Source organism: Prunus dulcis, chromosome 1 (genome assembly GCF_902201215.1).
Source record: "Prunus dulcis chromosome 1, ALMONDv2, whole genome shotgun sequence".
NCBI lineage: Eukaryota > Viridiplantae > Streptophyta > Magnoliopsida > Rosales > Rosaceae > Prunus > Prunus dulcis.
The window spans coordinates 40,780,571-40,805,829 of record NC_047650.1 but is presented as its reverse complement, the minus strand read 5'-3'; the positions used below and the strand labels follow the sequence as shown (position 1 = coordinate 40,805,829).

General features: G+C 36.1%; 4 protein-coding genes across 8 annotated transcripts; 2 read left to right on the top strand and 2 right to left on the bottom strand.

Annotated features, from left to right (window-relative positions):
- Nucleotides 1-1,838, bottom strand: LOC117619241 (pentatricopeptide repeat-containing protein At1g09900-like). The gene is made up of 2 exons (XM_034349524.1): nucleotides 1,629-1,838; nucleotides 1-1,541 (listed from the first exon to the last, which is right to left on the bottom strand). The coding sequence occupies exons 1-2, from the start codon at nucleotides 1,750-1,752 to the stop codon at nucleotides 196-198; spliced, it is 1,470 nt and encodes a 489-aa protein (XP_034205415.1). The 5' UTR covers nucleotides 1,753-1,838; the 3' UTR covers nucleotides 1-195.
- A 3,215-nt stretch (nucleotides 1,839-5,053) lies between these two features.
- Nucleotides 5,054-7,442, top strand: LOC117614876 (cytochrome c). 2 transcript variants are annotated; one of them, XM_034343801.1, is made up of 4 exons: nucleotides 5,054-5,283; nucleotides 6,198-6,331; nucleotides 6,675-6,678; nucleotides 7,031-7,089. In XM_034343801.1, exons 1-4 carry the CDS (start codon nucleotides 5,172-5,174, stop codon nucleotides 7,087-7,089), a joined length of 309 nt encoding a protein of 102 aa, XP_034199692.1. In that variant the 5' UTR covers nucleotides 5,054-5,171. The 2 variants fall into 2 exon arrangements, with proteins under 2 accessions (XP_034199692.1, XP_034199691.1); XM_034343800.1 differs by lacking the exon at nucleotides 6,675-6,678 and having other exon boundaries at nucleotides 5,061-5,283; nucleotides 7,031-7,442.
- Nucleotides 7,443-7,827: 385 nt separating this feature from the next.
- Nucleotides 7,828-14,187, bottom strand: LOC117629351 (protein phosphatase methylesterase 1). The gene is made up of 13 exons (XM_034361913.1): nucleotides 13,842-14,187; nucleotides 13,673-13,757; nucleotides 13,527-13,597; nucleotides 12,233-12,347; nucleotides 12,021-12,100; nucleotides 11,529-11,613; nucleotides 11,347-11,427; nucleotides 10,889-10,983; nucleotides 10,712-10,762; nucleotides 9,933-10,013; nucleotides 9,230-9,302; nucleotides 9,044-9,121; nucleotides 7,828-8,099 (listed from the first exon to the last, which is right to left on the bottom strand). The coding sequence occupies exons 1-13, from the start codon at nucleotides 13,961-13,963 to the stop codon at nucleotides 8,061-8,063; spliced, it is 1,056 nt and encodes a 351-aa protein (XP_034217804.1). The 5' UTR covers nucleotides 13,964-14,187; the 3' UTR covers nucleotides 7,828-8,060.
- Nucleotides 14,168-23,845, top strand: LOC117629327 (tubulin-folding cofactor E). Of its 4 annotated transcripts, none has more exons than XM_034361897.1 (18): nucleotides 14,173-14,279; nucleotides 14,692-14,816; nucleotides 14,907-15,265; nucleotides 15,691-15,861; nucleotides 16,606-16,652; nucleotides 17,808-17,954; nucleotides 18,062-18,136; nucleotides 18,766-18,899; nucleotides 19,633-19,775; nucleotides 19,872-19,933; nucleotides 20,712-20,819; nucleotides 20,896-20,930; nucleotides 21,615-21,680; nucleotides 22,275-22,366; nucleotides 22,448-22,524; nucleotides 22,606-22,683; nucleotides 23,048-23,213; nucleotides 23,365-23,845. In XM_034361897.1, the coding sequence occupies exons 3-17, from the start codon at nucleotides 14,956-14,958 to the stop codon at nucleotides 23,144-23,146; spliced, it is 1,644 nt and encodes a 547-aa protein (XP_034217788.1). In that variant the 5' UTR covers nucleotides 14,173-14,279; nucleotides 14,692-14,816; nucleotides 14,907-14,955; the 3' UTR covers nucleotides 23,147-23,213; nucleotides 23,365-23,845. The 4 variants fall into 4 exon arrangements, with proteins under 4 accessions (XP_034217795.1, XP_034217788.1, XP_034217781.1 ...); XM_034361890.1 differs by having other exon boundaries at nucleotides 14,894-15,265; XM_034361904.1 differs by having other exon boundaries at nucleotides 14,168-14,279; nucleotides 14,692-15,265; nucleotides 18,790-18,899.
- Nucleotides 23,846-25,259: the final 1,414 nt, after the last annotated feature.

Below are 25,259 nucleotides of genomic sequence, written 5' to 3'. Positions count from 1 at the left end.
AGAAAGTTAAACTGATTTGCATTAACTCTAGCAGAAATGCTTTTGAAAAATCACTTCATCAATTGGAAGTCTGAATTCAACACTTCAACTGGAAAGGACAAAGAGGCCAGTATACAAACAGACACTGCAAGTTAAACCATATCAAACAAAATTAAAATTAAAATACCAATGGATTTTTGGAATACATTATCCACTTCATGCTAGACTACAGAACCTGCTACTCAAATCTTCAGCCAAGCCTGTTCTGCCTGTCTTGGAGAGCTCTTTCAAAACTTTTGTATACACTGCAAAATCCGGTTTAAGACCCTTATTAATCATGTCAATCAGAATATTTTGGGCGATGACTACATTTCCTTCATTCATATATAGCCTTGCAAGCAAACTGTAAACTGAATTGCTAAAGCAACTGTATTTAACACTTGAATCAACAACATACTCATATGCTTCTTTATATCTCCGCAAGTTAAAATAACCCTTGACAAAGGCTGCATGCGATGTAAGTCGAGGTTTAATGCCCTTCAATACCATACTATCAAGTAACTTGCGTGCAAAATCAAAATTTCCAACTTTACATGAGTAACAAATCAGTATTTCGTAGGTTATTTCATCAGGAGAACAATTCATTTCTAACATTTGTTCAAACAGTTTAGTAGCTACGGCAGATTTGTAGTTCTTATATAAGCTACTGAGTATATAGTTGTAAGTTTTGGAATCTGGGTCACAACCGACTTGCCTCATCTCATCAAGCATATCAATAGCTCTGCCAAAATTTCTTCTCCGACAACTTTCTCTTATCATGATATTGTAATAAGATCTCTTCCTCTCCGTTATTTTCATCACAAACTCGGCCATTTTAAATGAACCCTTGACACTGAGCATCTCAATCAAAGAGAGCAAACCAACGGATCGAAACGATCCACCAACTTCATTCAATACCTCTACCACTTTGATAACAGAAGCCTCCTTTGATGACGAAACAGATATAAACTCAAATGCATTCCGTGTGAGACAAATTCCCGCTGATCGGAAGTCATTCATAATGTGAAGCATTGCATGGTAATCATCCACCCGCCCACAATTATCAATAACCAAGCTACAAATATCATTTCCATAACAACTAATGGGCTGTGAATTCTTAATCCAATCAAACAAACACAAAGCAGATACTTTTTCGGAATTCAACACCTGAAAAATCTGAGCAATGTAGGCAATAGATAGACTTACATTCATCGAATTCAACTTGGACGGCAAATCATTCTCACCCCTTCTAATCATACCAACAATTTCCAAAACTTGCTTTGAAGTCGGTCCAATCCCATCAATACCCACGTTCCCCAACCCATGCTTCTTATCAGAACCTGAAGCTCCTGGTGGCGAGGGAGGCTCGAACGCATCAGAAGACGCAGTTGAAAATGCCTGAAAGCGTCCATGATATTGATCTTTAAGCAAGTAAAGATTCACGAACAGGCCCTTATCAACACCACTCGTGTACAAATGTAAAGATTGCAACTTTTGAGAAGATGGGGCTGCTGAAGTACAAACTGCGGAAGAACCGATTGAGGAAATCAAGGAACTCACTGAATAGCAAGCAGATTTCGTGTGAAACCGATTTGAATTCAAGAAATTACCAGAAGAGGGCTCATGCGAGGCTAGGGTTTTGGGAAGAAAAATGGGAGCATGAAATAATGGTCTGGATTGTGATAATAGGGAGTCAAGATTGTGAGAGTTGGAGAAGTACCTGAACCTTTTCATGGTGCTAGTATCTTCAAAATGAACATCGACTGAGCTCACAGTGCAAACAGGGTAGAGCTGTCAAAGGAAAAGGAAGGGTCTTCAAACTGAACATCAACAGAGAATGAGCTCACAGCGCTGTATTTAATATATATATATATATATATCACATGGCAGGAGATGATAGGCTGAATTATCTCTTAAGTTGCTCCCTGCAACACCAGATAGCACAAAACCCCTAATTTGGAGAAAGACTTCTATGAAACGAGTATTTCGGGAAAGCAAAATAGTGTTATCACTGTTAGAACCAAAATGTTATCCCTAAGTGGCCCAAGGTTTCAACCGGTCCACTTTCAAAAACGGCCCAATGACATGGAACATTTAGGATTGAAAAGAAACGAAATTACGGACATGCCACTTCAGATGCTCAAAAAACCACTTCAGTTGTAGAAATATCGCTATTGGCCATAATAAAAACAGAAAAGTTGATATAGATTCAAATTCCTATTGAGGAGTTGGGTTTAATCTTTGGATTTGGTGACTTTGATCCAAGTCCTTTGAATTTTGTGCCACATAAAATTACATTCCTATTTTAATATTTTATGATGTAATCTTTATTTATTTTTAAAATCATTTTTTGTTCAAATGTTGCTCCTTATGACTTGAATCGGGTAATAGTAATTTATGTCATATTGCCTATTGCCTATTGCATAGGTATATACATGTTTTTTCATATTTTCGACAATGTGTAATAGTATTTTATGTACCTTTTTTTTTTTTTTTAATAAATAGGTAACATACAATTTTTTTTTGTCTATTTTTGCATCTAACTTATAGGTAGTCTTCTAATTTATGTTCTTAACTTATAGGTAACACGATTTATCACTAAGTATTTTTCGTTGCTAATAATAACATTATTTACCTGTATGTCAGGTACATAATTTAATGTGGGTACTTGTCTGATCTATTGATATAATATGTGGGTTCTTGTTTTTTATTGATTAAATTGTATTTTATCAATATATTTAGGAATATTATCAAGAAAAGAATTCATACTTTAAATTCTAGAATTCAATTACAAGGAAATAATGCATTAAATTTAGATTTTCAATATGTTTTCCTTATTTACCTTAAAGGCTAAAATCGACACAACAAAAAAAGTAATAAATGTCAAATGACCTACATCTAAAACCAAAGACGCGATGACTAAACCCAATGACAGCTAATTCAAAGGACTTGGATCAAAGTCACCAAATCCAAGAATTAAACCCAACTCCTCAATAGGAATTTGGATCTATATCAACTTTTCTATATTTTTTAGTGATTAAATTGTATTTTATCAATATATTAGGAATATTATCAAGAAAATAATTCAAAATTTAAATTCTAGAATTCAATTACAATGAAATAATGCATTAAATTTAGATTTTCAATGTGTTTTCTTTATTTATCTCAAAGGCTAAAATTGACACAACAAAAAAAGTAATAAATGTCAAAGGACCTACATCTAAAACCAAAGACGCGAGGACTAAACCCAATGACAACTAATCGTTTTGGACCTACATCTAAGAAGCCCTAATAAAAAATAAGGACAACAATATTAGATGGTATGATATGTGTTGTGCTCAATTTTATAAGGAATTTGCTAAACACTTCAGGCATGGTTAAGTGCAAGGACAACCACCTCTTTACCATAAGGTTGTGGCTGGTCCCAACGCCAATTATAGGGAGATGAGGATCGGGATCGTAGACTATAAGTTCATATTCGGGTTGAACCCCTTATACATACCTTCTCCTCGATATGCAGTGCATCGTGCGCCTCTTGCCACATGTGATATCGCCTTAGTTATCACAGGCCGCGAAATCTCCGTTCATGATTATGAGATCGGGGAGTATAATTTTAGGTTGACATAGTGAATTCAGTGATGTGAGACACTTTCTTTATTTGGCATATACTTTATTTTTGACGATGGATTCATGAGTGAACCTTATATGCAGATGTATTAGACATCCCTTGCTTCCTTTTAATATATAAGTTTTGGGTTTATATTAGTCGTGCACTTGACTTATTTTCACCTACTTGGGTGAGTATAGCCACCTCAACTTCGAGTTCTGTGAAATGTGTAGGTTATGGCTTTGTTTTTCGGGCAAAATCAATCTCGATTCCATTTTGCATTACAGACTAACTTCGTGGGGGATATCATTATCCTTTTTCAAAAATTGAATGAGACTTGGAGTTTCAGTTCGTCACATAAGACTACTTTTTAAGATTGAAACTTTGCATTATTATCCGAATTGGTTGAGCTATCTTGAATGATACTATAAAAAGAAACTTTAAGAATGAGTTTCGAGTACCTTGATCCCATGGCTCACAAGTGTAGGTTGAAACTTCACTTCCACCGATACTCTGACATTCCCAAGAAGGGCTGCTCTTCCAAGAAATGAAGTGTTAGGGTAATTGAGACTCGCTCTGGTCGGGGTTCTTCATCGAATTCACCAATATGGTCATCCGATTGCTCTGAACTCCCGAACTCGTTACCTAATTACGAGTGGAAGTCCAGGACTCGATTAAGATTTGATAACATATGCGGACCCCCGTTCTCACACTCTTTCTGTCTGTTGTAGGCACTCGCCGGACCATGACAGGAATGAGAAGGGCGACCCTAGTCCTTTTCTCTTAACAAGAGATGACTTTGACCCTTCATACTTAATAAGGGATGACCTGGTTCGTCGCGTCCCAGAAGTCACCACATGCACCCTAAATCCTAAATCCTAAACCTGCAATCCAATACTGACAAAGAGACTTCCCCATAAACAATGTATTACATGATGAAAACGGCGACTAATCATATGGAAAATGTTGCTTTATTAATTGAACACTAATTAATCATAATGTGGGTCTCTATTGAAAATATTAGCAATGAGATTCTTTATACTCCAATTTGTTCCTCATTATTGAAAAATGTTACGTACATTGACATATTTGCAATGGCAAACATTTTCAAAAATAAAAAAGGCCTCAACGTAACTTGCACCCATGGCATGATTGCAATGGCACACGTCTAATTTTCCAAAAAATAAGAAAGAGAATAATACACGTCGAATTTATCGTTGTGGAAAGGCCGCATTTTCGTCCGAAGACTTTCCCCTTTTCGCTGAATATCAAAAAAGGCCTCCACACGAACGGTCTACACGCGCATCACGCTACAAATTAACAATAAAAAATATGGGCCACTAAAAATGCGCCACGTAACCAAACCTAGGGCCTGCGGCACACCACGTTCCCTCCTTGCTTGTTCGTCTAGAGTATTCTTGTGCCCTAAAAATAAATAAATTGAGAGTTGCTTCCTAGAAAGCTCGCTGCGGTGCGTCTCTCGCAAATCATAACTCTTTCGTCTGCAAACCCTAAATCTCTCCTTCTCACCCTTCTCTCTCCAGAAATGGCGTCGTTTGCTGAAGCACCACCCGGTGATGCAAAGGCCGGGGAGAAGATCTTCAGGACGAAGTGCGCTCAGTGCCACACTGTCGATAAAGGCGCCGGTCACAAGCAGGGTAATCTTGTCATCTATCCCTCGCAAAATCTCAGATTTCGTTTATTTTTTTGGTGATTGATTTTAATAATTTGATTGTGCCTTGTTTGGATCTGACAATTATAAGCCTTTTTTTTGTACGCGTTGCCCTGATCATAGATTTTCGCTTTAGTTTCTATTTTTTCTGTGGATTGTTTGATCTCTGTGTATAATTTTAAATCTGATCGGCTTCTTTATCAAGTTATTCGTCGTTTTGTTTTGATTTATAATTTTCCTGTTTGGTTGCTGAGAAAGCATGAGAAAACTAACGAGATTTTCGTGTTTGTCTTATAATATGAATGGTTCTTTATGATTTTCCATCCTAGTGAGAAATGAAAGCTATATTAAACTAAACAGCTATGTATATTATGCAACACCTGATGGTGATTGTCTCTTTGGTTGCTACTGTAGTTTATTGTTATGTATTAGGTTATTTCTGTAAATTAATTTTTACAAAGTTTTAGGGCTAGTGGTCTGTTAAGACGCCGGATTGATGAAAATTGGTTGCACCATTGATTCTTTGCTTAATGCTCAGCTGACATTCAATTTTGAATTACTGTCTTAGTAACTGTATACAGTTTGGCAACCTATAGATGTTATGTTTGATTGATGGATGAGCTTTGTTTTCAACTTCTACAACATTTGGATGAAATTTGGTGCACCATTGATACTTTCCTTATATGACTTTAAGTTTTAAGTGGCTGTCTTAGTGACTGTATACAAATGTGTTGCATCCGGTATCCTGGATTGTCTATAAACTTGCATGTATAATTTGACATGTATGCTGACGCACTTGATTGTTCAGTTTCTCTATCAATGGGGAATTTGTACTCAAGACAGTTTTGCTCGTTCTCAGTTCAATTAAACATGTCTAATTAAGATTATTAATACTTTCAGGACCCAATCTGAATGGCCTTTTCGGGAGGCAGTCTGGTACAACTCCTGGATACTCCTATTCTGCTGCTAACAAAAACATGGCTGTGAATTGGGAGGAAAAGACATTGTATGATTACTTGCTGAACCCCAAGAAGGTATGAATTTACTTAATCCACCTTGTCTACCTCATGGCTCATGGGATTCATGGGGTGCTCATAGCCACAGCCTAAAACACAGTAATTTCTTAGGTACATGCTAGCTGTAGTTGCAACAAAATCAAACTTCTTTTTCCCTTTTTCATTTTTTGTGCTGTAGTCTTACGCGCATGATGTTTGGTGTAGTCTTAGAGCTGAACATATTCCCTCCAATTTCATTCAAGCATTTTGGGTTACATATGGTAACCATGAAGAGTCTATGAGAACTCTTGCTTAATGGATATCACATTGTACAAATTGCTGAAAGTGTTAAGAAATTGAGTGTAAGTGAAAAGGGAACGAGGTTTGTGTTTAAAAGTTTTTTTTAATCACCTTTTGATTTATAAGCGAGGATGGAAAAGCAGAGATTTCCTCTTTGCTCTGGTAAAACAGTTCCTCTAAATGAATGAGATTGGAAGCCCGGTTGGCAGACTGACAGGAAAAATACTACAAAGATAACATATTTTATTATTTTATCTAAATTAGTTTTGACTTGAGCTTTCAGAACTCTTAATGATTTTTTGTGTTTTGTTGAGGGGCTGTTAGCTTCCCTTGCATGAGTGGGTTGGGATATTGACAATTTCAGTGTTTGTTTTTTAAACATATTTAGTTCCATATTTATTCTAGTCAACCTGATCCGTGTGAAACCTCTTTTTGCAGTACATCCCCGGTACCAAGATGGTGTTCCCTGGATTGAAGAAGCCACAAGATCGTGCTGACCTCATTGCATATTTGAAGCAAGCTACTGCATAAGCAGTTTTTCATTTTACTAGTTCCACCTTTTCCATTTTGCAGTAATTGGAGGTCCCTTCAAACAAGGCGGATAGTACTATATTTTTTTGCCAATAAATTGGACCGTCTAGGTCTGCAATTCTTGTTTGCATGTCGAGCTTGCTTTTGCCTTTCTAGGAAGAGGTTGCTGTAATTGGCAAACGTAAATTCAATTCAATTTAGTTTCTGTGACTAGATTTCATGAATTTGGTGATATACCATTTTTACAAATGATAAATTTACTGCTACGTTATTGTATGTAGCAACTTAAAATTATGGGTTTTAAACATTTTTCTGGTGATTTGTGCAGCGAAATTTTATGTTTTGATTGCTCTGGTGATGCTTGTAAATTGCATCAGTGAATGAATGGCCCATTTTTCACTCAGCGGTTATGTTTGGTTTTGTTATCCTACCATGATGCCTAGAAGAAATGATTATGTTGCAACACCTTCCAATTTTAAATTTAAAAAATGTGAACGTTCAGTAATGTAGGGGAGAACTTGGTAATTGAAAATTTGTCATCTAATGAATGTAATTCATAACGCCAAAACAAAACACTCAATTTGTGTCCAATTAAAAGATGAAATGTATTCCTCTGTTTCCATACAATTAACCTAAATTTGAGTTTGCCCGAACCAAATGAAGAAAGCGAAATTAGCAGTCGGATTTATCTCAGGCAATTTACGTAACCAAAAGAAAGGATAATAGATTGTAATATCTTTATTTCTAAACACACTCCAACATTTCTTTAACTGAGATACATATTTAACCTAATGGCAATTATCATTTTGTCAAATGAAATGCTTTCCCAGCACATTTACCAACCAAGAAGAAGATAAATCCAAATAAAATCCAAATATGCGATTTCTCTCTGTTAGTATGACAACACACGTCATTGATCATTCTCTGAACAACTGATTCAAGGGTTGGTCTGGGATGGACGACGGAGTCCTGGAATCTGCAACAAAATGTATCATATAATTAGAGATGTAAAAGGAGGCAAGGAGGACCCATAAATTTATACATGAAAGTACATGGCACATTTCAGTACCATGGAGAAAGACCTAAACAGCAGTTGATCATTGTTAAACTCAAAATAGATATGAACCTGTTAACAATTACTCATGTTCCTAGTTTTATGCACCATATCATATTAAAATTTATGTTTCCCGGCTGGTTATGATGGAGAAGAGTTGAAGAGAGAAGAAAAAGGGAGAGGGTATCGGAGGAAGAGAAGAGAGTTGAGTCGAGGAGAGGAAGGAGACGTACAGATGGGGTAGAGTCGCTATTTATTTATTTAAGTAAATGTGTGTTAAAAAAAGGGTCTTTATAGATGGCTCCTGAATTAAACCCATGATTATAGAAAACTTATGTCAATTGAAGCATCCATATCCAGGGATGGGAAATGTGTACCCATGGGTACCCTCAACCATTACCAATGTTGGGGTTACAAGTCATTGATGTGGATAGACATAATCCCACATCTGAGAAGTACTACAATAAGCTACAAGTTAAAAGTGAGTGGTTAACTACTACTTTTACAGAGACCTTTTGAGTTAAAACCCCACACCTGAATGGGTCCATTCAGTCTCATCTCACCCAATTTATTGGACCTAGGTGGTTAGGTTGGAGAATACCAGTGCTGGTTTGGACTATGAGATGGGCTGCGCTGGTCTGTTACACAACCACGACCACGACCACCCCAATTACCAAATCCCTAACACCTAATGGGCACCCATTGCCCATCCCCCCCTATCTAGTTCATCAAATCATTGTTTGTGAGGAACATATTTAAAGGCATGATACTGAATTTGAAGGAAACAGAAAAGTTTTATGACTCAAAAACAAAGAAAATCTCCAGATATTATACAAACTAGTTTAAATGGGGATGTGGATACCAACCTCAACTCCGCGAGGGCCGATGCGGTTACGAGATATAAAATTAGTTACTAGTGTCGCGAATTCATCGGGTACATCTTCCTGCAAAAGTTTGGGACATCACAGTTTTAATCACCTTTATACTTTGTACAAAGAAAAAGTATTTTTTTAAAACAAAACAATTTCCACCGAAGATGGCAGAACACATACTTGTATGGCATGGCCAGTATGCCTTACAACAACCATTTGGAACTTGCCTTGCATTTGACCAATTGTCAGAGCTCTGTGACAAAACAATCAGATAACTCTCAGAATAGGAAACTCGAACAATTTGGGATTTTCACATCAGCCATTTAAGATGTTTTTGTACTGCCGTGTCTCCTTACAAAGTTTTAGTCTAAATTCATGGCCAAGAATTAAAGATATATATATATTCTTTTTTAAAAGAAACAAATTTATAGCAGAAAACAATAAAATTACAAACGAAGTGGACAAGATAGCCACATTGTGGAAAGCAAAGACAAAAAACTGTGAAACAAAAGTTCTCTTAAATCACAAACATAACCAAACAATACCAAGTTTTCCAACCTAACACATGCATGAAATAGATAAACCCTAAAGACAGGTATCTTCCATTATCGAGAATTCTTTTCCTAGTTTGTCATGTGTCAAATTTAATCTGTGAGAAGGACACAAATCCTAAACCTTTACGCATGTCGTAAATTATAATGTGCCAACATGGGTACCCTATGCAAACATTCAGGGTTTGGGGTAAAATAAAACATCACTAAATTGTGTCATCACAACTCAATCTGATTAAACAGCATCACAATGACAGATTTTTTATTCCAAAAGAAAACGATTCCATTTGGATAAAATAGACAGGTTATCCTGCAAGTTAAATTAAAAGAACCTGTCCAGTCGGTCTGTTCCAGCTAACAGCAGGAGCTTTGGAATGGGACATGACAAAAACTTTTCTGAAAGACCTTCATACCTGCATTTGAGTAAGTATATTTACTGATTTCAATAGGAAATAACTTGTGACACAATGCCTAGCACAAAGAATAAATGTAAACAAAACAAACAAACAAATAAATAAAAGCATCTCCATATGTGTACCTAAATGCTTCCATGGTTAGAAAACATTATAAGACAAATGATAGGTTCAAGTGATGTGTTTCATTTAGAACTCTCTCTCCTATATCCAACTAGTGTGAATCTGAAAATACTGGAATCTTTGCCAGTGCTTCTAGAAGTGATAAAAGCGATTTCAGATAACCAAAAGCGTTTCTGGTAGTTGCACACATAGTTAAAAAGCTTTCTGAGCTAGGAGCACCTATAAGTGCTTGTAGAAGATGCACATCAAAGGTGCTTCCTTAGGAATCACTTCCAACTGCATTTCCATGATGTGCTTCTAAAAGAAGTGCTTTAGCGCTTATGAGTACCAAACAGAGCATGAATGAGTCACATGAGCAGGTTGAGCAAGCCATGCTACACTCTGTGGACTCAGCAACCAAACAATTCAACAAGAAAATTCTGTACTAGTATGCAGAATGAATGTTCTAACTCATTAATGGTACATAAATTGCAGATGAGTTTGGTTTTAATTGAAATATCCACGAGTAGTGACATGACCCTGACCATAATGCCAAATTTTATATGAGAATATTAACAACAAAAATTTAAACATACCAGCTTTTCCAATATTGTTCTGTTTCTTCCAATCGTGCTCTGTAAATGTAACTGCAGAATAATACCAAAACTGTGCCTGTTATGTGCAAGACTAGGATTAACAGAGACTTGACGAAAACAAGACAACAATGGGTCATGGGAGCGGAAAATTTTATCAAAATTTTCCTAAATACTTACCATTTCTTTGAATCATCATACTTTAATGTCGTAGGTACTGACACCCGAGCAGAGTCAATGTTTCTCAAAGAGCCTCCCCTTACACTCCATTCAATCTGAAAGGAGATGAACTCTCAAGTTCAGAATAATCAGTCATATAACATGAAATCACACGGCTGTACTTTAGTAATGGATTTGGTTGATTTTTCAGCGTCTACATTGATCAAATTGGAAGTTAAGGAGGAAATTGGCATGGCCCCAAAATTGAAGGATGCACTTTGATATTTTTCCTAGATAGCCACAAAAGCCTTGATCTCATAAAAATTAGTCCATCTGGACATTAAGAATCTTTGTATTAATTTTTTTCATCCCTCTAATCTGATGCCCTAATTGCAGTGCATTTTTTGAACAAAAATTGTGCTTCAAGTCAAGGTAAACAGAAGTTAGGAACTATTAGGATTTGAAGATATCGTAGGTACCGCTTTTTCAATGCTTGAAAAATGGTGCACCCTGCTTGACAGGATTTTCTGCATGTGAATCAATGAAGCCAAAGCTGTTCCCTGAAATATTCGCAAATTTCAGCATAAGATGACTGCCATTATGCCACCGTAGGTAAATAATCACAAACAAAGCTGAGATAATTATTTTGCAAAACCCAAACCTCTACAACATCGACAACAACCAGCCCAGCCAAGCTAGACAATGCTCTCTTTGCAGCAACATGCACAGCAACTGACCCTCCCATACTGTATGACAGTGACATGAGTTGACAACAATTCACGTGAAAGTTAGGAACACAAGGAATACTTAGAGATCCTTTGAAGTGGCAATTTTTTTTTGTAATATATAGAGCTTGAGAAAATGAAATTTTGAATTTTTTAACTATCACTAATATCAAATTGTCTATTCCTGTACCTGATATCACTATCATAAAAATAAGCTACACATTATTGATGATCAAGAGAGATTATATGCTTTCTAACCCAGAAACTCTGGATGCATGTCATCAAAAGGAGAAAACCCACAGAGTTGATTACTAGCTTCTTTGATGCATCTATTAAGTATTAGAATTTCCTTTTGTTTCTGGAAACATGTCACAAGTGAAGATGATTTACTATGAAAACTTCAATGGTAATAATTAAAAAAACACAACCTGTGGCCGACAAGCACAATTGCAGGAGGTGAATCTCCATAAATTGCTTTCACAACAGCCAGAACATCATTGCACATAGTCTGCAAATAAAGAAGTACAATTTAGTTGAGTGGATAGCATGACAGATAAGCCTACCTATATAGGAACTATATCCTAGAAGATCTAACATGAATAAATCAAGTAGATCAATCCTCTTTTGACTGTACTTTTACCTCAATGGAAAGATCAGTCTCATTTTCTGTGGTTGACTTTCCATGTCCTCTCAAGTCCATAGCAACTACCCGAGCTTTATCCTTAATTTTACTTGCTGACAAGGCAAAAGAGAGCCTGGGAAAATAAACTGTGTAATCTACCATAGCATACCAGATTTTTGAAGTACCCAAGCATAAAAGGAGAAGAAAAAAAAAGTGCCAGAAAAACTAAAGCAGATATGCTGAAAATAGTTAACATCAATGATACCATGCACTTCTTGGTAAAACTATGGAATAATTCAAAATAAACAAAACCAAAAAAGAGTTTACTCTACCCCAAAATAGAACAACTTGAAAGAGTTCAGTTTTTTCCCTAAGATTATGAACACTTTCTGATATTTAACAGTGTGTCATCCAAACTCATTCACCGTAATTAGACATAACAACAAAAACAATAAAGAAGAGATAACCAAATTTATGGTAACTTGCTACCAATAATTAATCATCTAAAGATAAATAATATACATGGAGCCTACAATGTCACACGTGTAAATATGAACATTACCAAAGACATTTGGAGTATAGTGAAACCACTAGAACAATTTGAAATTTTGAAGAAAACCTTTCTACTATGTCAAGGCTGCCTATGGGAAATAATCTATTTCTTGCTTCCTCTGATTACCTCAGATAAGTAATTCAACTAAAGATATAAAACAAGGGACCCAAAAGAAGTGAAGAGTAGCAACAAACTTATGCTTCTTTTGACAATAAATATTTTTTTAAAAACTAAAACAGGAGAAAAAAGAAGCTGCATGCAATCAATAATGACCACTAAAAGTGATTTTTTCGTGACATTTGTTTGACAGTACTTTACATATAAAATAGATAACGCAAATAAAACATGCAATGTATGCAAGCACTCTCTTCTTTGATAAAACATGCAAAGCAAGCACGCTCTGATCATTATAACTGATTCATGAGACATGGTACATATATGTACAAAGCATAAACTTCAGTACTATGCTGTTCGTTTCTTTGTGCTGGGTACATTAGGAGGTTCGAAAAGAGAAGGCTATTTTCACCATTTTCAAAAGTTTTACAGTCTAGCAATGTCACAACACATATGTTCTTAGTTGCAAAGGCATCATCAGCTTATAGATGGAGAGCAGTGTGAACTATATATCACTTGAGCAAATATAATTTATCACATCGGAAAGTGATTGCTTTCCATACAAAATTAAACCCAGAAACAAATAGAAGACGTTTCAGCTTAACAAGAATAAAAGAACACAAAAAAACCAAAACTTGAACATACCCTGAGTAACCACCTCCATGCAGACAGAAAACAACTGGGCCCTCTGTTCCTGCAGTGTATACATGAAAAACCTGAAATGGAAAAGCGCATTAGAAGATCATGAAATTGTAGCAGAATCAGACAGTTCAAATTCTAAACAGACTCACATCATCCGAGTCCGGAATTCTAATATCTTCTTCTTCGTCGAAAAACCCCTTCCAATCTAAAGCCGAGTATTTTTGTGAAGAAGTCCTACAAAAACATTGCATTGCGATGGGTAAGCCCCAAAAGTTGAAACTTCAAGTGCATGGGGGAGAGTTGAGAACAAAAACTCACTGAGTGGAAGGGCGATCAGGGCGGGAGGCAAAGGCCGAAAGAGGTCGGGGTTGCTGTGGTGCTCGTTGTTCATTGTCTTCGAGAGTGTCCTCTGGAAGCGAAGTGAGGTTTGAAGTATCCATGGCTGCGAAGATCGATTCGATCGCTGATACAGAGTAATATGTTGTTGCTCAGGTCACTGAGAAAGAGAGACGAAATGAAACGAAAGCCGAAGGCAAAACCCAACTCCCGGTCACTGTTGATTTTCTCCGTTTTTACAGTTTCACCCTTGTATGACATTGACGTGCCTCACTTAAAACAACTTTAAAAAAAAATAAAAACCCCAGCACACCCTCTCTCACTCTCACTCTCTATCAGTCTCGCCATCTTGCAGTGGCGTCAAGGCGCCTCCTGTGCTCCTCCAGCATCTTCTGCTTCTTGTAATCTCATCTGCATCAGGTTCATCTTTGTTTATTGATTTAGTTTTTTCATTAATTAATTTTATCTTGTTGAATGGGTTCATGGCATTTAGGGTAGGGACCATACTGTTCATTGGGTTCAGGCCAATACTCCCAAATTTAGTTGTTTTGATTTTTGTATTTTCATAATCATTGATTTTGTAGCATGAATTTTATTTTGATGGGCCTTATAGAATTTGTCTTTATTTATTTATTTATGAATTGGGTATTACAGAAGTTTATGAAAAATGCTGATTTTCTACAAAAGAATGCTGGTTTATCAAGTTTTTATTATTTATGATCTGGGTTGATTTTTTTATGAGTTTTCATTCACCTTCTGTCTACAAAAGTATTACAACTTTGCTCAAGGTGTATCAAGTTTTTATATATATTTATGATGGGTTTTCATTCAGATCTCTTCATGGTATTGTCTATATCCGTATCCAAACCCAACCTGGTCAATCCATCAGCAAAAATTCACGCCGAACTTAGAAGGGGATGATTAGTGTCAGTCATTGCTCTGCCTAATTTAGCTTAGGTAACAAGATAACATTCACTCACCATCGAGTACAAAGCTTTACATTCAATCATCCTCCTCAAACAACAAGCGCTTAGTTATTTGCTTCAGATATACACAACATAACCAGAAGACTACATTGCAAAAGAAAGAGAAGAAAATGCAAGAATCATCCGAGTCAAAGCCTGACTTCAGAATTGGGCAGCGAGTCCACTCATCAGGTGATCCACGTCGGATTGGGACAGTGAGGTATGTGGGACCTGTCCAAGGCTATTCGGGCACATGGGTCGGAGTTGATTGGGACAATGGAGAGGGCAAGCACGATGGGACCATCAATGGGGTTCAATACTTCCAGGCAAGGTCCGAACAATCCGGGTCTTTTGTTCGGTCCCAGAATCTCAGCTCTGGCATTTCGTTGTTGCAAGCTCTTCAGCTCAGATACCGAGGTGACACGACTAAAGAAGAAGAGGGTATGTCTGTTTTATCAGTTCCATTTTTGCTTATTTAGTTGCTCTGAAAACAGTGGCAAAATTTCAGACAGAAAAAAGACAATAAAAAAGGAAAACAGTGGCAAATGTTACAAACTGCTGGAAATGAAATGCGTTTTTTTATAGAAAAAAAATTGAAATTTACTGAAATGTTCTGTGTGAAACTTGGTATTGTATAATGATGCTACATTTAGTTGTTAACTTGTATAGCATTTCTCAGATTTTAGTCATAAATGGATTAAATGTGAATTTAGCTTGAATATTTGGTTCATTTTGCAAATATTAATTTCCAGTTGGTATAATGGCTAATAAGATAATGCTTGGTATGTGCATTTTGCTTGAAATGGGTAACATTCATAGAAACTGTGAAATACTGTCTTATTATTACGTTCCTTCTTGTGTTGTAGATGAAATGTATGTCCTTTCAGCGAGCAACAAGCGTGTAAATGTTCAACTTGTTGGCAAAGAAAAAATTCAAGACAAGCTAAGTCGATTAGAGGAGTTGACGAGTGCATCGGTATCATATTTGGGTGTTAGCTCTCCTGGAGTCCCATGTGATATCAGTACTAATGTGCCTAGTAAGTTTTATTCGTCTCCATTTTATGAACTTAACAATTCAATGAAGGAAGAAATATGCTTTATCCAAATGCATTAGATAGTGGAACCCTGAAGCTCAAAAATTTATTTTAACTGATTGACTCATTTTCTAGTCATAATAAGGCTTAAGGCCAAGACTTAAATGCTTAGCCATTTGTTTGTTTGTTTTATTTATTTTATTGTATGCATGAATTGGTTTATGCTTTTATCTGTCAGATAAGAAGTTACTAATCCTGTTGCGTGCTGAGCTTTGTCTTTCTGCAAATGTGCAGATGTTTCTCCTCATTTTCTGTTCAAGGTTTCAAGTCCTTATGAAATCAAACGGCTGAGTTTTTAATTTTTTATAATTGAGATCCTCTCCTCCACAAAAGTGTATGCATCAGTTTTTAGGTTGGAAATTGGACCCCGGTCCTATGTGTTTAGGGTCCAAACAACTAAGTACATTATTTCCTGTTATTCCAGTTCCACCCTAGCTCCATCCCATCTTCAGGACTCATGAGTGGTTCTCTTAGAATAAGCTAGAAACAAGATAGTGTGCGTTCATTTCTATATATACTTACTACCATGTCATGTGTATTCTTGTTCAAGTCTAGTCCAATCTTCATGAATGGTTCGCTCTTAATATTAATAGAATCTATTACACAATCGGACTGGACACTTGCCCATGCGTGTGTGTAGGCTAATATATATACTCATCCAAAACAATGATGATGCTTTTATTGCAGATTTAAAGGAGCTTGACTTGACTGGAAATCTAATTTCAGAATGGAAGGTACATGCAAATGCCATTGAAATCCACTTTGTTACCCGTACCCGTACTAGGAAGTAGTTTTAGTGTGTTAGCACATTCTTGAAAAACAGGATACATTGTGTTTTTTTACTGCTATTGCATTATCATTTTCTGTGCATTTACTCGTCTGGTTCTTACCTGTTGTTTTATGGACTAGTGCTTTTTCCCTTGTTTCACTTATAATTTAATGCTGAAAGGAGATACTGGTATTTGTTTACTTTCTACTATTAGAAAATTTCAGTCTGCCACTGGCATTTTTTAAAGGATGGTTACATGTTTGACTTTTCCTCTGGAACTTGTTAGAATGTTAGCATCCATCATGAAAATGGTGAATAATAGCAGTTTCTTGAAGTTTAACGTGATGATTTTAAGAGACGTTGCTAATTCTTGACTGCACTGTACAACTAATCCTGTAAAGCTATAACCAAAGAACTACCTATCATTTCTTCATCATAGATAGAGATCTTAAAAAGAGTTTTGTTTACTTTCTTACCAAACTACTCGAAAAACTGCCAGCACCCTACAGCTGCTCAGAACTTTTACCTGCTTACCGAAAAGCTCACAAAATAATGAAGCACAACCAGCTGGAATTACCCAACTTACATGTCCTTCTCTAAACAATCTCAGCCACAGATTAAAGCTAATCAGGTGATCTGTACTTTTTCTACCAGCTCTACAAAGTTTAACACCACTGAGAAGAAAAACAAAGCAATTGGTCTCATATAGCAGGTGTTAACTTTTCTATAGGCAACTAACCAAGCAAAAACTTGAACCTTGCGAGGCAAGGCTCTGTATCTTCCAATTTCAGCAAAGAAGGATAAAATGTGGGGAATACCAACTTCCCTGAAGATTTTAACCATATAAATTTCAATCTGTCTGTCTGTCCTTTTGTTTTGAACGGACACATTTAATACAATTAAAATCATTTGATTGAGTTATTGTTAATTTCGTACTATAATCAGCCAACTTGTGATCTCATGTGTGTTTGTTAACTTGTTAGTGCACTCTTCTAGTCTCACTAAATAGAGCTTTTCTTGGCATACATGTTTGCATGCACGAATTTATTTTTTAATGGCTTTGTTTCTTAAGTTGCTGGGGGCTGACCTTTACTGTATTTGAATTAATCTTTGTTTGCAGGATGTTAGCACAATCTGTGAACAATTGGCAGATCTTTTTGCCCTCAATTTATCTTACAACTTAATGGCACACGATATGGTTGGGTTGCCACATTTAAAACGCATCCGCATTTTAGTGTTAAACAATATTGGCATAAATTGGACCCAGGTGCCTTTTTTTTCTTTCTCCTACACCATTTTAGTTTTATTCTTTATTCTTTTTACTATTTTCTTTTCTATATCAAATAGCTTGATATTGTCTGTTTGATGTGGCAGGTTGAAATACTCAAACAGTCTTTGCCAGAAATTGAAGAACTACATCTGATGGGGAATAAAATAAGCACAATAGAGGTATGCTATCTGAAATTCTTGGTGGTGGTATATTTCCACGAGAAATATATTACTTTTAACAGTAGATTTTATTATCTTGTGTTTCATTGTGCCATATATATGTGTGTAAGAGGATTTTCGCCTGTGTAATGTCTGGGATGTACAATGCCCTTCAATGCCATTGATCCACTGATTCCACCGTATGGTCAATGTGATCAATGCAATTGAGAGATCCGCAGCGCCTTGTAGGTGATTTTGTGTGTTTATGTATATAAATAGAATAGTGTATCACATTAATAGCTAGCTAAGAATAGTGTAAGATGTGGCACTCAGATACTTTCAGAAAGTATATAAACAGAACAGAGTATCACATTAATAGCTAGCTCACTTTAGGTTTGTAAAATCTGAACATAACATCTAACACTTGGCAAACCCTTCATCAAACAGAAATGGTAAATTATGGATCAGTAGGTTAACCTGTAAATGGCAAAGAAAAAGATGCAATGGTTGGTTCATCTCAAACCAGTAAATCATTTTGTTTCTTCTCAATGAAAATGTTTTGGAGTTTCAAAATTTTTTTTTCCTTAGTTATATAATTGTTTTCGTTGTCTTTATATAAATTCTCAAACAAATGCATTTTGATAGCTCTGCTTTTGGTCTGCCTTCTTTTCCAGCCTGCATCATCTTTTGCAGTTCAGGGATTTGATTATTTGCGCCTTCTGAATTTGGAAGACAATTGTATAGCTGATTGGAATGAAATCTTGAAACTTTCACAGCTAAGAAGGTAGTAACAATTTTATGTTCCTTCCACTACAGTAATTACTTTGAAATTGGAGAGGGGCTGGGGTTGGAACGAATCTTGGGTTGGTCCTGAGTCCTGACAAATGAAAAGTATAGAACTTAAGATAGGTTTGGGGGATCTGCTGGCTGTAGTGTCTTAAGGGGTTGTCTTTTTGATTGGCTGTTATGTTTTCTGTGTTGCGTGGCCTTGTGTTTGTTTCATTGGCTATTGCTTCTTCTTTTTGTCTGTGTTCTAATTGTCCTCTCTTTTGATCGTTTCTAATTTTGAATACAAAATGTTTCTATTCAATAAAAAAAGATAGGTTTGGGGTATGTCTTCACTTTGTGACCAACGGATATGGATTCATCTCCATCCTTTGCAGGGCTAAGTAAGAATTGCACATGAGTGACTTATTGGTTAGCCGTGCTAGTTACTCTCTCCATGGCATGATCCCTCTTATAGTGGTTGAGTGGGTACAGCGCTTTTACATGAAAATAGCGAACCTGACGTAGTATAGATGCTGCCAAGAGAGCTTTAAACCTCTATCTTACACCTGTTGGTATTGGTAGGAGATGCAAGTACTTACTTTTTGGTTATTGACCTCTGGTACAAAAATCATAGGACGCTAGTTAGATTGATCGGTAGTGTTTTAAGTAGAAAAATATCTGCAAGTGTAAATGTCTCTGAGGTTGCCGTATTTTCTTTAAAATTTTTAAAAAATTGCCTCTGCATCCAGCTTGGAGCAGCTTCATTTGAGCAATAACAGTTTGATTCGAGTCTTTTATCCTGATGACGGAATGATGCATGAACTGCTAAATGGTTATGACTCATGTGAGGAAAGCCATAAGCCATTTCAGAATTTGCGTTGCCTTCTTCTTGGTAACTTATCACAACTCTTGTATTACTCATGCAACCTTCATTTGCTATTTGTGTAATGAGTCCGGTGACTTATTGGTTACTCATAACATGCTCCAGGTGGCAACAACATCGAGGATCTGGCCTCTATTGATTCGCTAAACTCATTCCCACAACTAGTGGTAAGATTTTGTCTGAAATTTGTGTTATTAGACCTGGTGACTTTCAACATTGAGGATCTGGCCTCTATTGATGCCTGCTGTAGTTTTTCTGCAATATAAATTGAACCTGGTCTGCCTGTGCTAAGTATATTAAATAAAAAATGTGCAAATGGTAGATCGTGCATACATATACTTCTCATTCGATGTCCTCTGAGATCTTGTAAATGTCTTGTACAGATGTTGGTTTCTTTATTTCTTTATTTTCATCGGTACTTTATTTATAGTAAAGGGCTTTCTTCACCAGGCCAAAACAAAAAAAGTAAAAAAGAAGAGGAAAGTAGATGTCTGAAATTTACCATATTAGGACTCTTCCTTCCCTTGCTCCTCAAACACCCCTTGGATATATGAAATTGGGTACAACAACAAAAAATTGTTTTTGACATGGATTATTTTTATATTATTTTTATTACCAATGCTTGGAACAACATGACAATATTCATTGATAAAATCATTCACTCCATCATACTCCCTTTATTTTGGGTTCAACTACCTGTTCTTTGAGGAGTCGTACTCATGAACCCATTTAACAAGGGGGAGAGGTATGACTGCTAGAAGGGCTGGTATTTCAACATGGATAAATTTTTAGTTGACACAATTAAGGATTTTATTTTTTTTTGGGGATTTTATGTGTTAATAAAATCAATCTGCTTTTCCTCATTAGTTTTCACATAAATAAATCACATAGATCTCTCCTAGTTTTCTAGTTTCTGGCTTGCTCATTCTTCTTTTGTTATTAAAGGATATCAGGCTTTCTGAGAATCCAGTGGCTGATCCTGGACAAGGTGGAATCCCACGATTTGTTTTGGTTGCCCGTTTAGCTAAAGTTGAAATGTTGAATGGGAGTGAGGTAAACCTCGAGGTCCTATGAACTCCAAATTTGCTTCTTTCATTATCTGATATAGTTTGTCTAACATATCTTTCAGGTTAGTTCTCGTGAAAGAAAAGAGTCAGAGATTCGGTATGCCTCTTTTTTCTCATGTTCATCCTTCAGCTTAGTTTACCACCACAAGTGCACACTTTTATGTAGGGCTTTTAGGTTTCTTTAGCCCGAGATTGCTTCTTTAATTGTCAGAACCTGTTAGTCTCGGCCTCAGGCTCTCAATATGGCAATTCTATTTATTATATTTAGTAAAACAAAACGAAGAATGTTTCAGTTTCATATCACCACTTCTACAATAGAGATGTTGAACATCACTTGCTCTTTCCATCAGAATTGATGGATATGTGTGTATATATACGCATATTTTTTTAAGGGCTCAGCTGGCCCTTAAGTATTCCTGGAGGCGGCTCATAAAGAGATCAAAACATTTTTATGCTTCAGCTGGAAACCACGTTTGTAGTGTTTGTTAATCTTCTAAGTCTAATTTTGTAGGTTTAGTTTCCTGTCTCCTTTTTCAATCAAACTTTTGGGTTTGCATAATAGTTGACCAAGTCACTGGTTGTGCTCTTCACTGATTGGTGACAAGGGATCATAAATGCATGACTAACAGTTCTGATGTTAAGCTGAGTGCAATAGCATTCCCTAAAATTCTGGTTCAGGGAAGTTATTCTTATTCATGTATGAATTACTTTTCTGAGTCTTTTGCCAAAAGAAAAAAAGGAGTTAGTTTTTCTCTCTGAACTGTAATTATTTTGTTTGCAGGTATGTCCGATTAGTTATGTCAAAAATGCAAGGAAATAGCAAAGAACTCCAGTGGCTTCATCCTAGGTATCTGTCTTTTTCAAGTTAATCTTTTTTGTCTTTTTGTTTAAAAAGAAAAATATCATGAGGGGCATCCCATGTAGTTTTATTTTTTCCTATGTTGTTCCTGAGAGCCTTGGCTCATTGAAGAATTGTGTTATTATTTTGGAAATGGTTATATCAAATTGTGTGGTGTTTATTTTTTCATTTTCTTTTAATCAACTTGGATTACTTTGTTGTGCAAGAGCTTTGTTGCTTGCATCATGAGTTTCAGTGCTCTAGATTATCAAAACTGACTACTTTCGGATGTCTTTTGACATTCTGAATTCACACAGCGTTGAATTAATAGTAGATGTTCATTGACAGCTTAGCATATGACCGCGCTTTTGCATGTTGAAACACACAATTTCTGAGGGCTATAAGAGCTGGGATAAATAAATGATTTACCTTTCCTAAACTTCCTTTCAGATTTTCCTTGTTCCCTTGAATACACATTCAATCGCCTTGGGTGGCCTTGGGTTTGGGACGTTAATTCCACTAGTGGTTGCCACCAAAAATGACATCTGCTGATGGTGGAAGGAATCAAATACTTCCATCTCATGAACCTTTGGTTTGTTACAGGTTTGCGGAGCTTAAGGGTTTTCATGGAATTGAAGATGAAAAACCATTAGTTGGAGCAGCAGGCCCTCAGAAAATGGCTTCAGGACTTCTATGTAGGAACTTCAAATTGTTTTTTATATATTTAAAATTAGCTTCTTTCAAGGACTATCAAACCAATCTACAATTTTATGCAGCTATTACCCTGAAATGTGTGGGAGCATCTATTGGTGAGAAGCCGTCACTGACGAAGAAACTCCCAGGCGCCACAACGGTTATGGTCCCACTCGCTTTCTCTAAATTACAAGTCTTGTTGGATGTATCTTAAAAACTCTACATTCTTTTTGTTTTTTAGGTTGGTAAGCTAAAAATTCTTTGTGAAAGCTTTTTCAAGCTGAAGTCTATCAAGCTGAAATTGTTTCTTCAAGAAGAGGTTTGCCCTCCCTCTTACACAATATATCATTTGTTATTGTTGATTTAAACAATATCAGTAAGTTCGTGTTGTTGAGAATAGTATGTCATTATACTGCCATTCCCACCATGTCAAACTTATTGAAAACCAAAAGAGAGGAAAACCCTAAACTACCCTTAATACATAATTTAATTCTAATATAGATGTCTTTGATCTCACCGTGGAACAACATTTTAAAAGTAATACAAATGCACCAGTTGCTACCTCCGGTACTTAAATTCTATAAGCTAAAGAATTGCTTGCTACCAGAACGTAGAAAGGAAGGACTCTTGCCAGTATCATCACTTTCTGCTGCAGTAAATATATATTTTTCCTAAATTTTCAGGGTTCTCCTTTGCCAATGTTGCTTGAAGATGAAATGGCAACTTTAACGGACCTTGGGATTGGCAATGAATCTACCATTCTTGTAGATGAAGAGAGTTAAGAGAAGTATCTGCAGAGAAGTTTCTTATGTTTTTGCGGTCTGTAAATCCAAAACAACCAAATTCAAGGTATATGTGCAAGCAATGATATCTTTCTTGAGTTTCAGTGATTTCTTTTCACGTGCATGGGTTTATTCACCCTAGCAAGCTTTTCAATGTTTGTTTTTCCTTATTTCCCTTACTATTCTGATTATTTACTTAACAATTTGAATTGTTGCAGATTTTTAAGTCGCATCTGCCAAACCAAGGTCAAATTTTGGGCTACCCAGAAGCAAGCAGTAGCTGCTATTGTTCCATTTGAAGCATGTTTAAACTATCTACTACTTCTGTCACTCCATGAGACAGCTCTGCGGGTCATAAGAAGTGAATTTTACTATTGGTTATTGTTACCGTGATTTTGGGTCATATGTTAGAACTAGGATGTCTTGGATTTTTACAAAGAAACAAGGTTCAAGTTACTGTGCCATGAAATAGATGTGGAAACTGCGCGTCTGGTCTTAGGCCTAAGGTTTGTTGATTTCTCTTGTTTTGTTGTCGCGCCTCTTGTTTGTGGTTATTGCTTTTGTTGTTGGGTGAGGAGTAGTCTAGCGTGATGGTCCTCTGCGACTGGGACTTCGCTCCCTTTTGGGTGGTCTCACCCTCACTGACTCAAATGTTGTTTGAATAGAAGTTCATCATCAATAAGCCTTGTAATGATTCAACCTAGGGGTGGGGAAAAAAACGATGAACAGGTAAACGGACCTGAACCGGATTAAAAATAACCGGAAAAAAAGTGTTGACTGGTCTAACTTCAGCTAAAAACCAAACCGAACTGTTTTAGATTGGTCCAAATTAACCGAACCAAATCAGTTGTGTTATTTGACTTATTTATATCCAAATATATTTTTATTTATTTAGCTGAAGTTAGAAACGAAGAGAGGAAAACTCATGTACACGGGTCTTAGGGGGACTTGTACCCAGGACTATTTGGAAGCACACCAAATTGAGGGAGTTTTATGTAGTTGATCCTTTTTTTTTTAATAACTCTTACGTCATATTCTTTATGACTCGAACCCCCATTTACCTCACATTAGTCAAATATGCAAAGAAAGAGACGCTCAATGGTGTGAATGTAACTTTATTTGACGGTATTGTTAATAGAATTGTTAGGAATTTGACGATGGGGATAGATTGACCATTTTTGTATAATTCATTAGAAAAATTAGTTTAAAAAGAAAAAATGTAAGTGATAAATTGACACTACCAATATAGATATACTCCTTTTCTTGAAACATAAAACTTTGGGTTTTTTTTTTCATATTTAGAAATAAAATAGCCATTTGAGACCCCTCGAGCAATGTTTGAACTCCACATAGATACGACTTGAATCCCTCTCGAATAGTTAAAATTTCTTAAAGGCTGGGGTAAAAGAAGTCGAACATAATCTCCCCTCATTGGTTCACTGACTCAAATGTTGTTTGAAAAGAAGTTTATCATCAATAAGCCTTGTAATGATTCAACCTAGGGGTGGGGAAAAAAACGATGAACAGGTAAACGGACCTGAACTGGATTAAAAATAACCGGAAAAAAAGTGTTCACTGGTCTAACTTCAGCTAAAAACCAAACCGAACTGTTTTAGATTGGTCCAAATTAACCGAACCAAATCAGTTGTGTTATTTGACTTATTTATATCCAAATATATTTTTATTTATTTAGCTGAAGTTAGAAACGAAGAGAGGAAAACTCATGTACACGGGTATTAGGGGGACTTGTACCCAGGACTATTTGGAAGCACACCAAATTGAGGGAGTTTTATGTAGTTGATCCTTTTTTTTTAATAACTCTTACGTCATATTCTTTATGACTCGAACCCCCATTTACCTCATATTAGTCAAATATGCAAAGAAAGAGACGCTCAATGGTGCGAATGTAACTTTATTTGACGGTATTGTTAATAGAATTGTTAGGAATTTGACGATGGGGATAGATTGACCATTTTTGTATAATTCATTAGAAAAATTAGTTTAAAAAGAAAAAATGTAAGTGATAAATTGACACTATCAATATAGATATACTCCTTTTCTTGAAACATAAAACTTTGGGTTTTTTTTTTCATATTTAGAAATAAAATAGCCA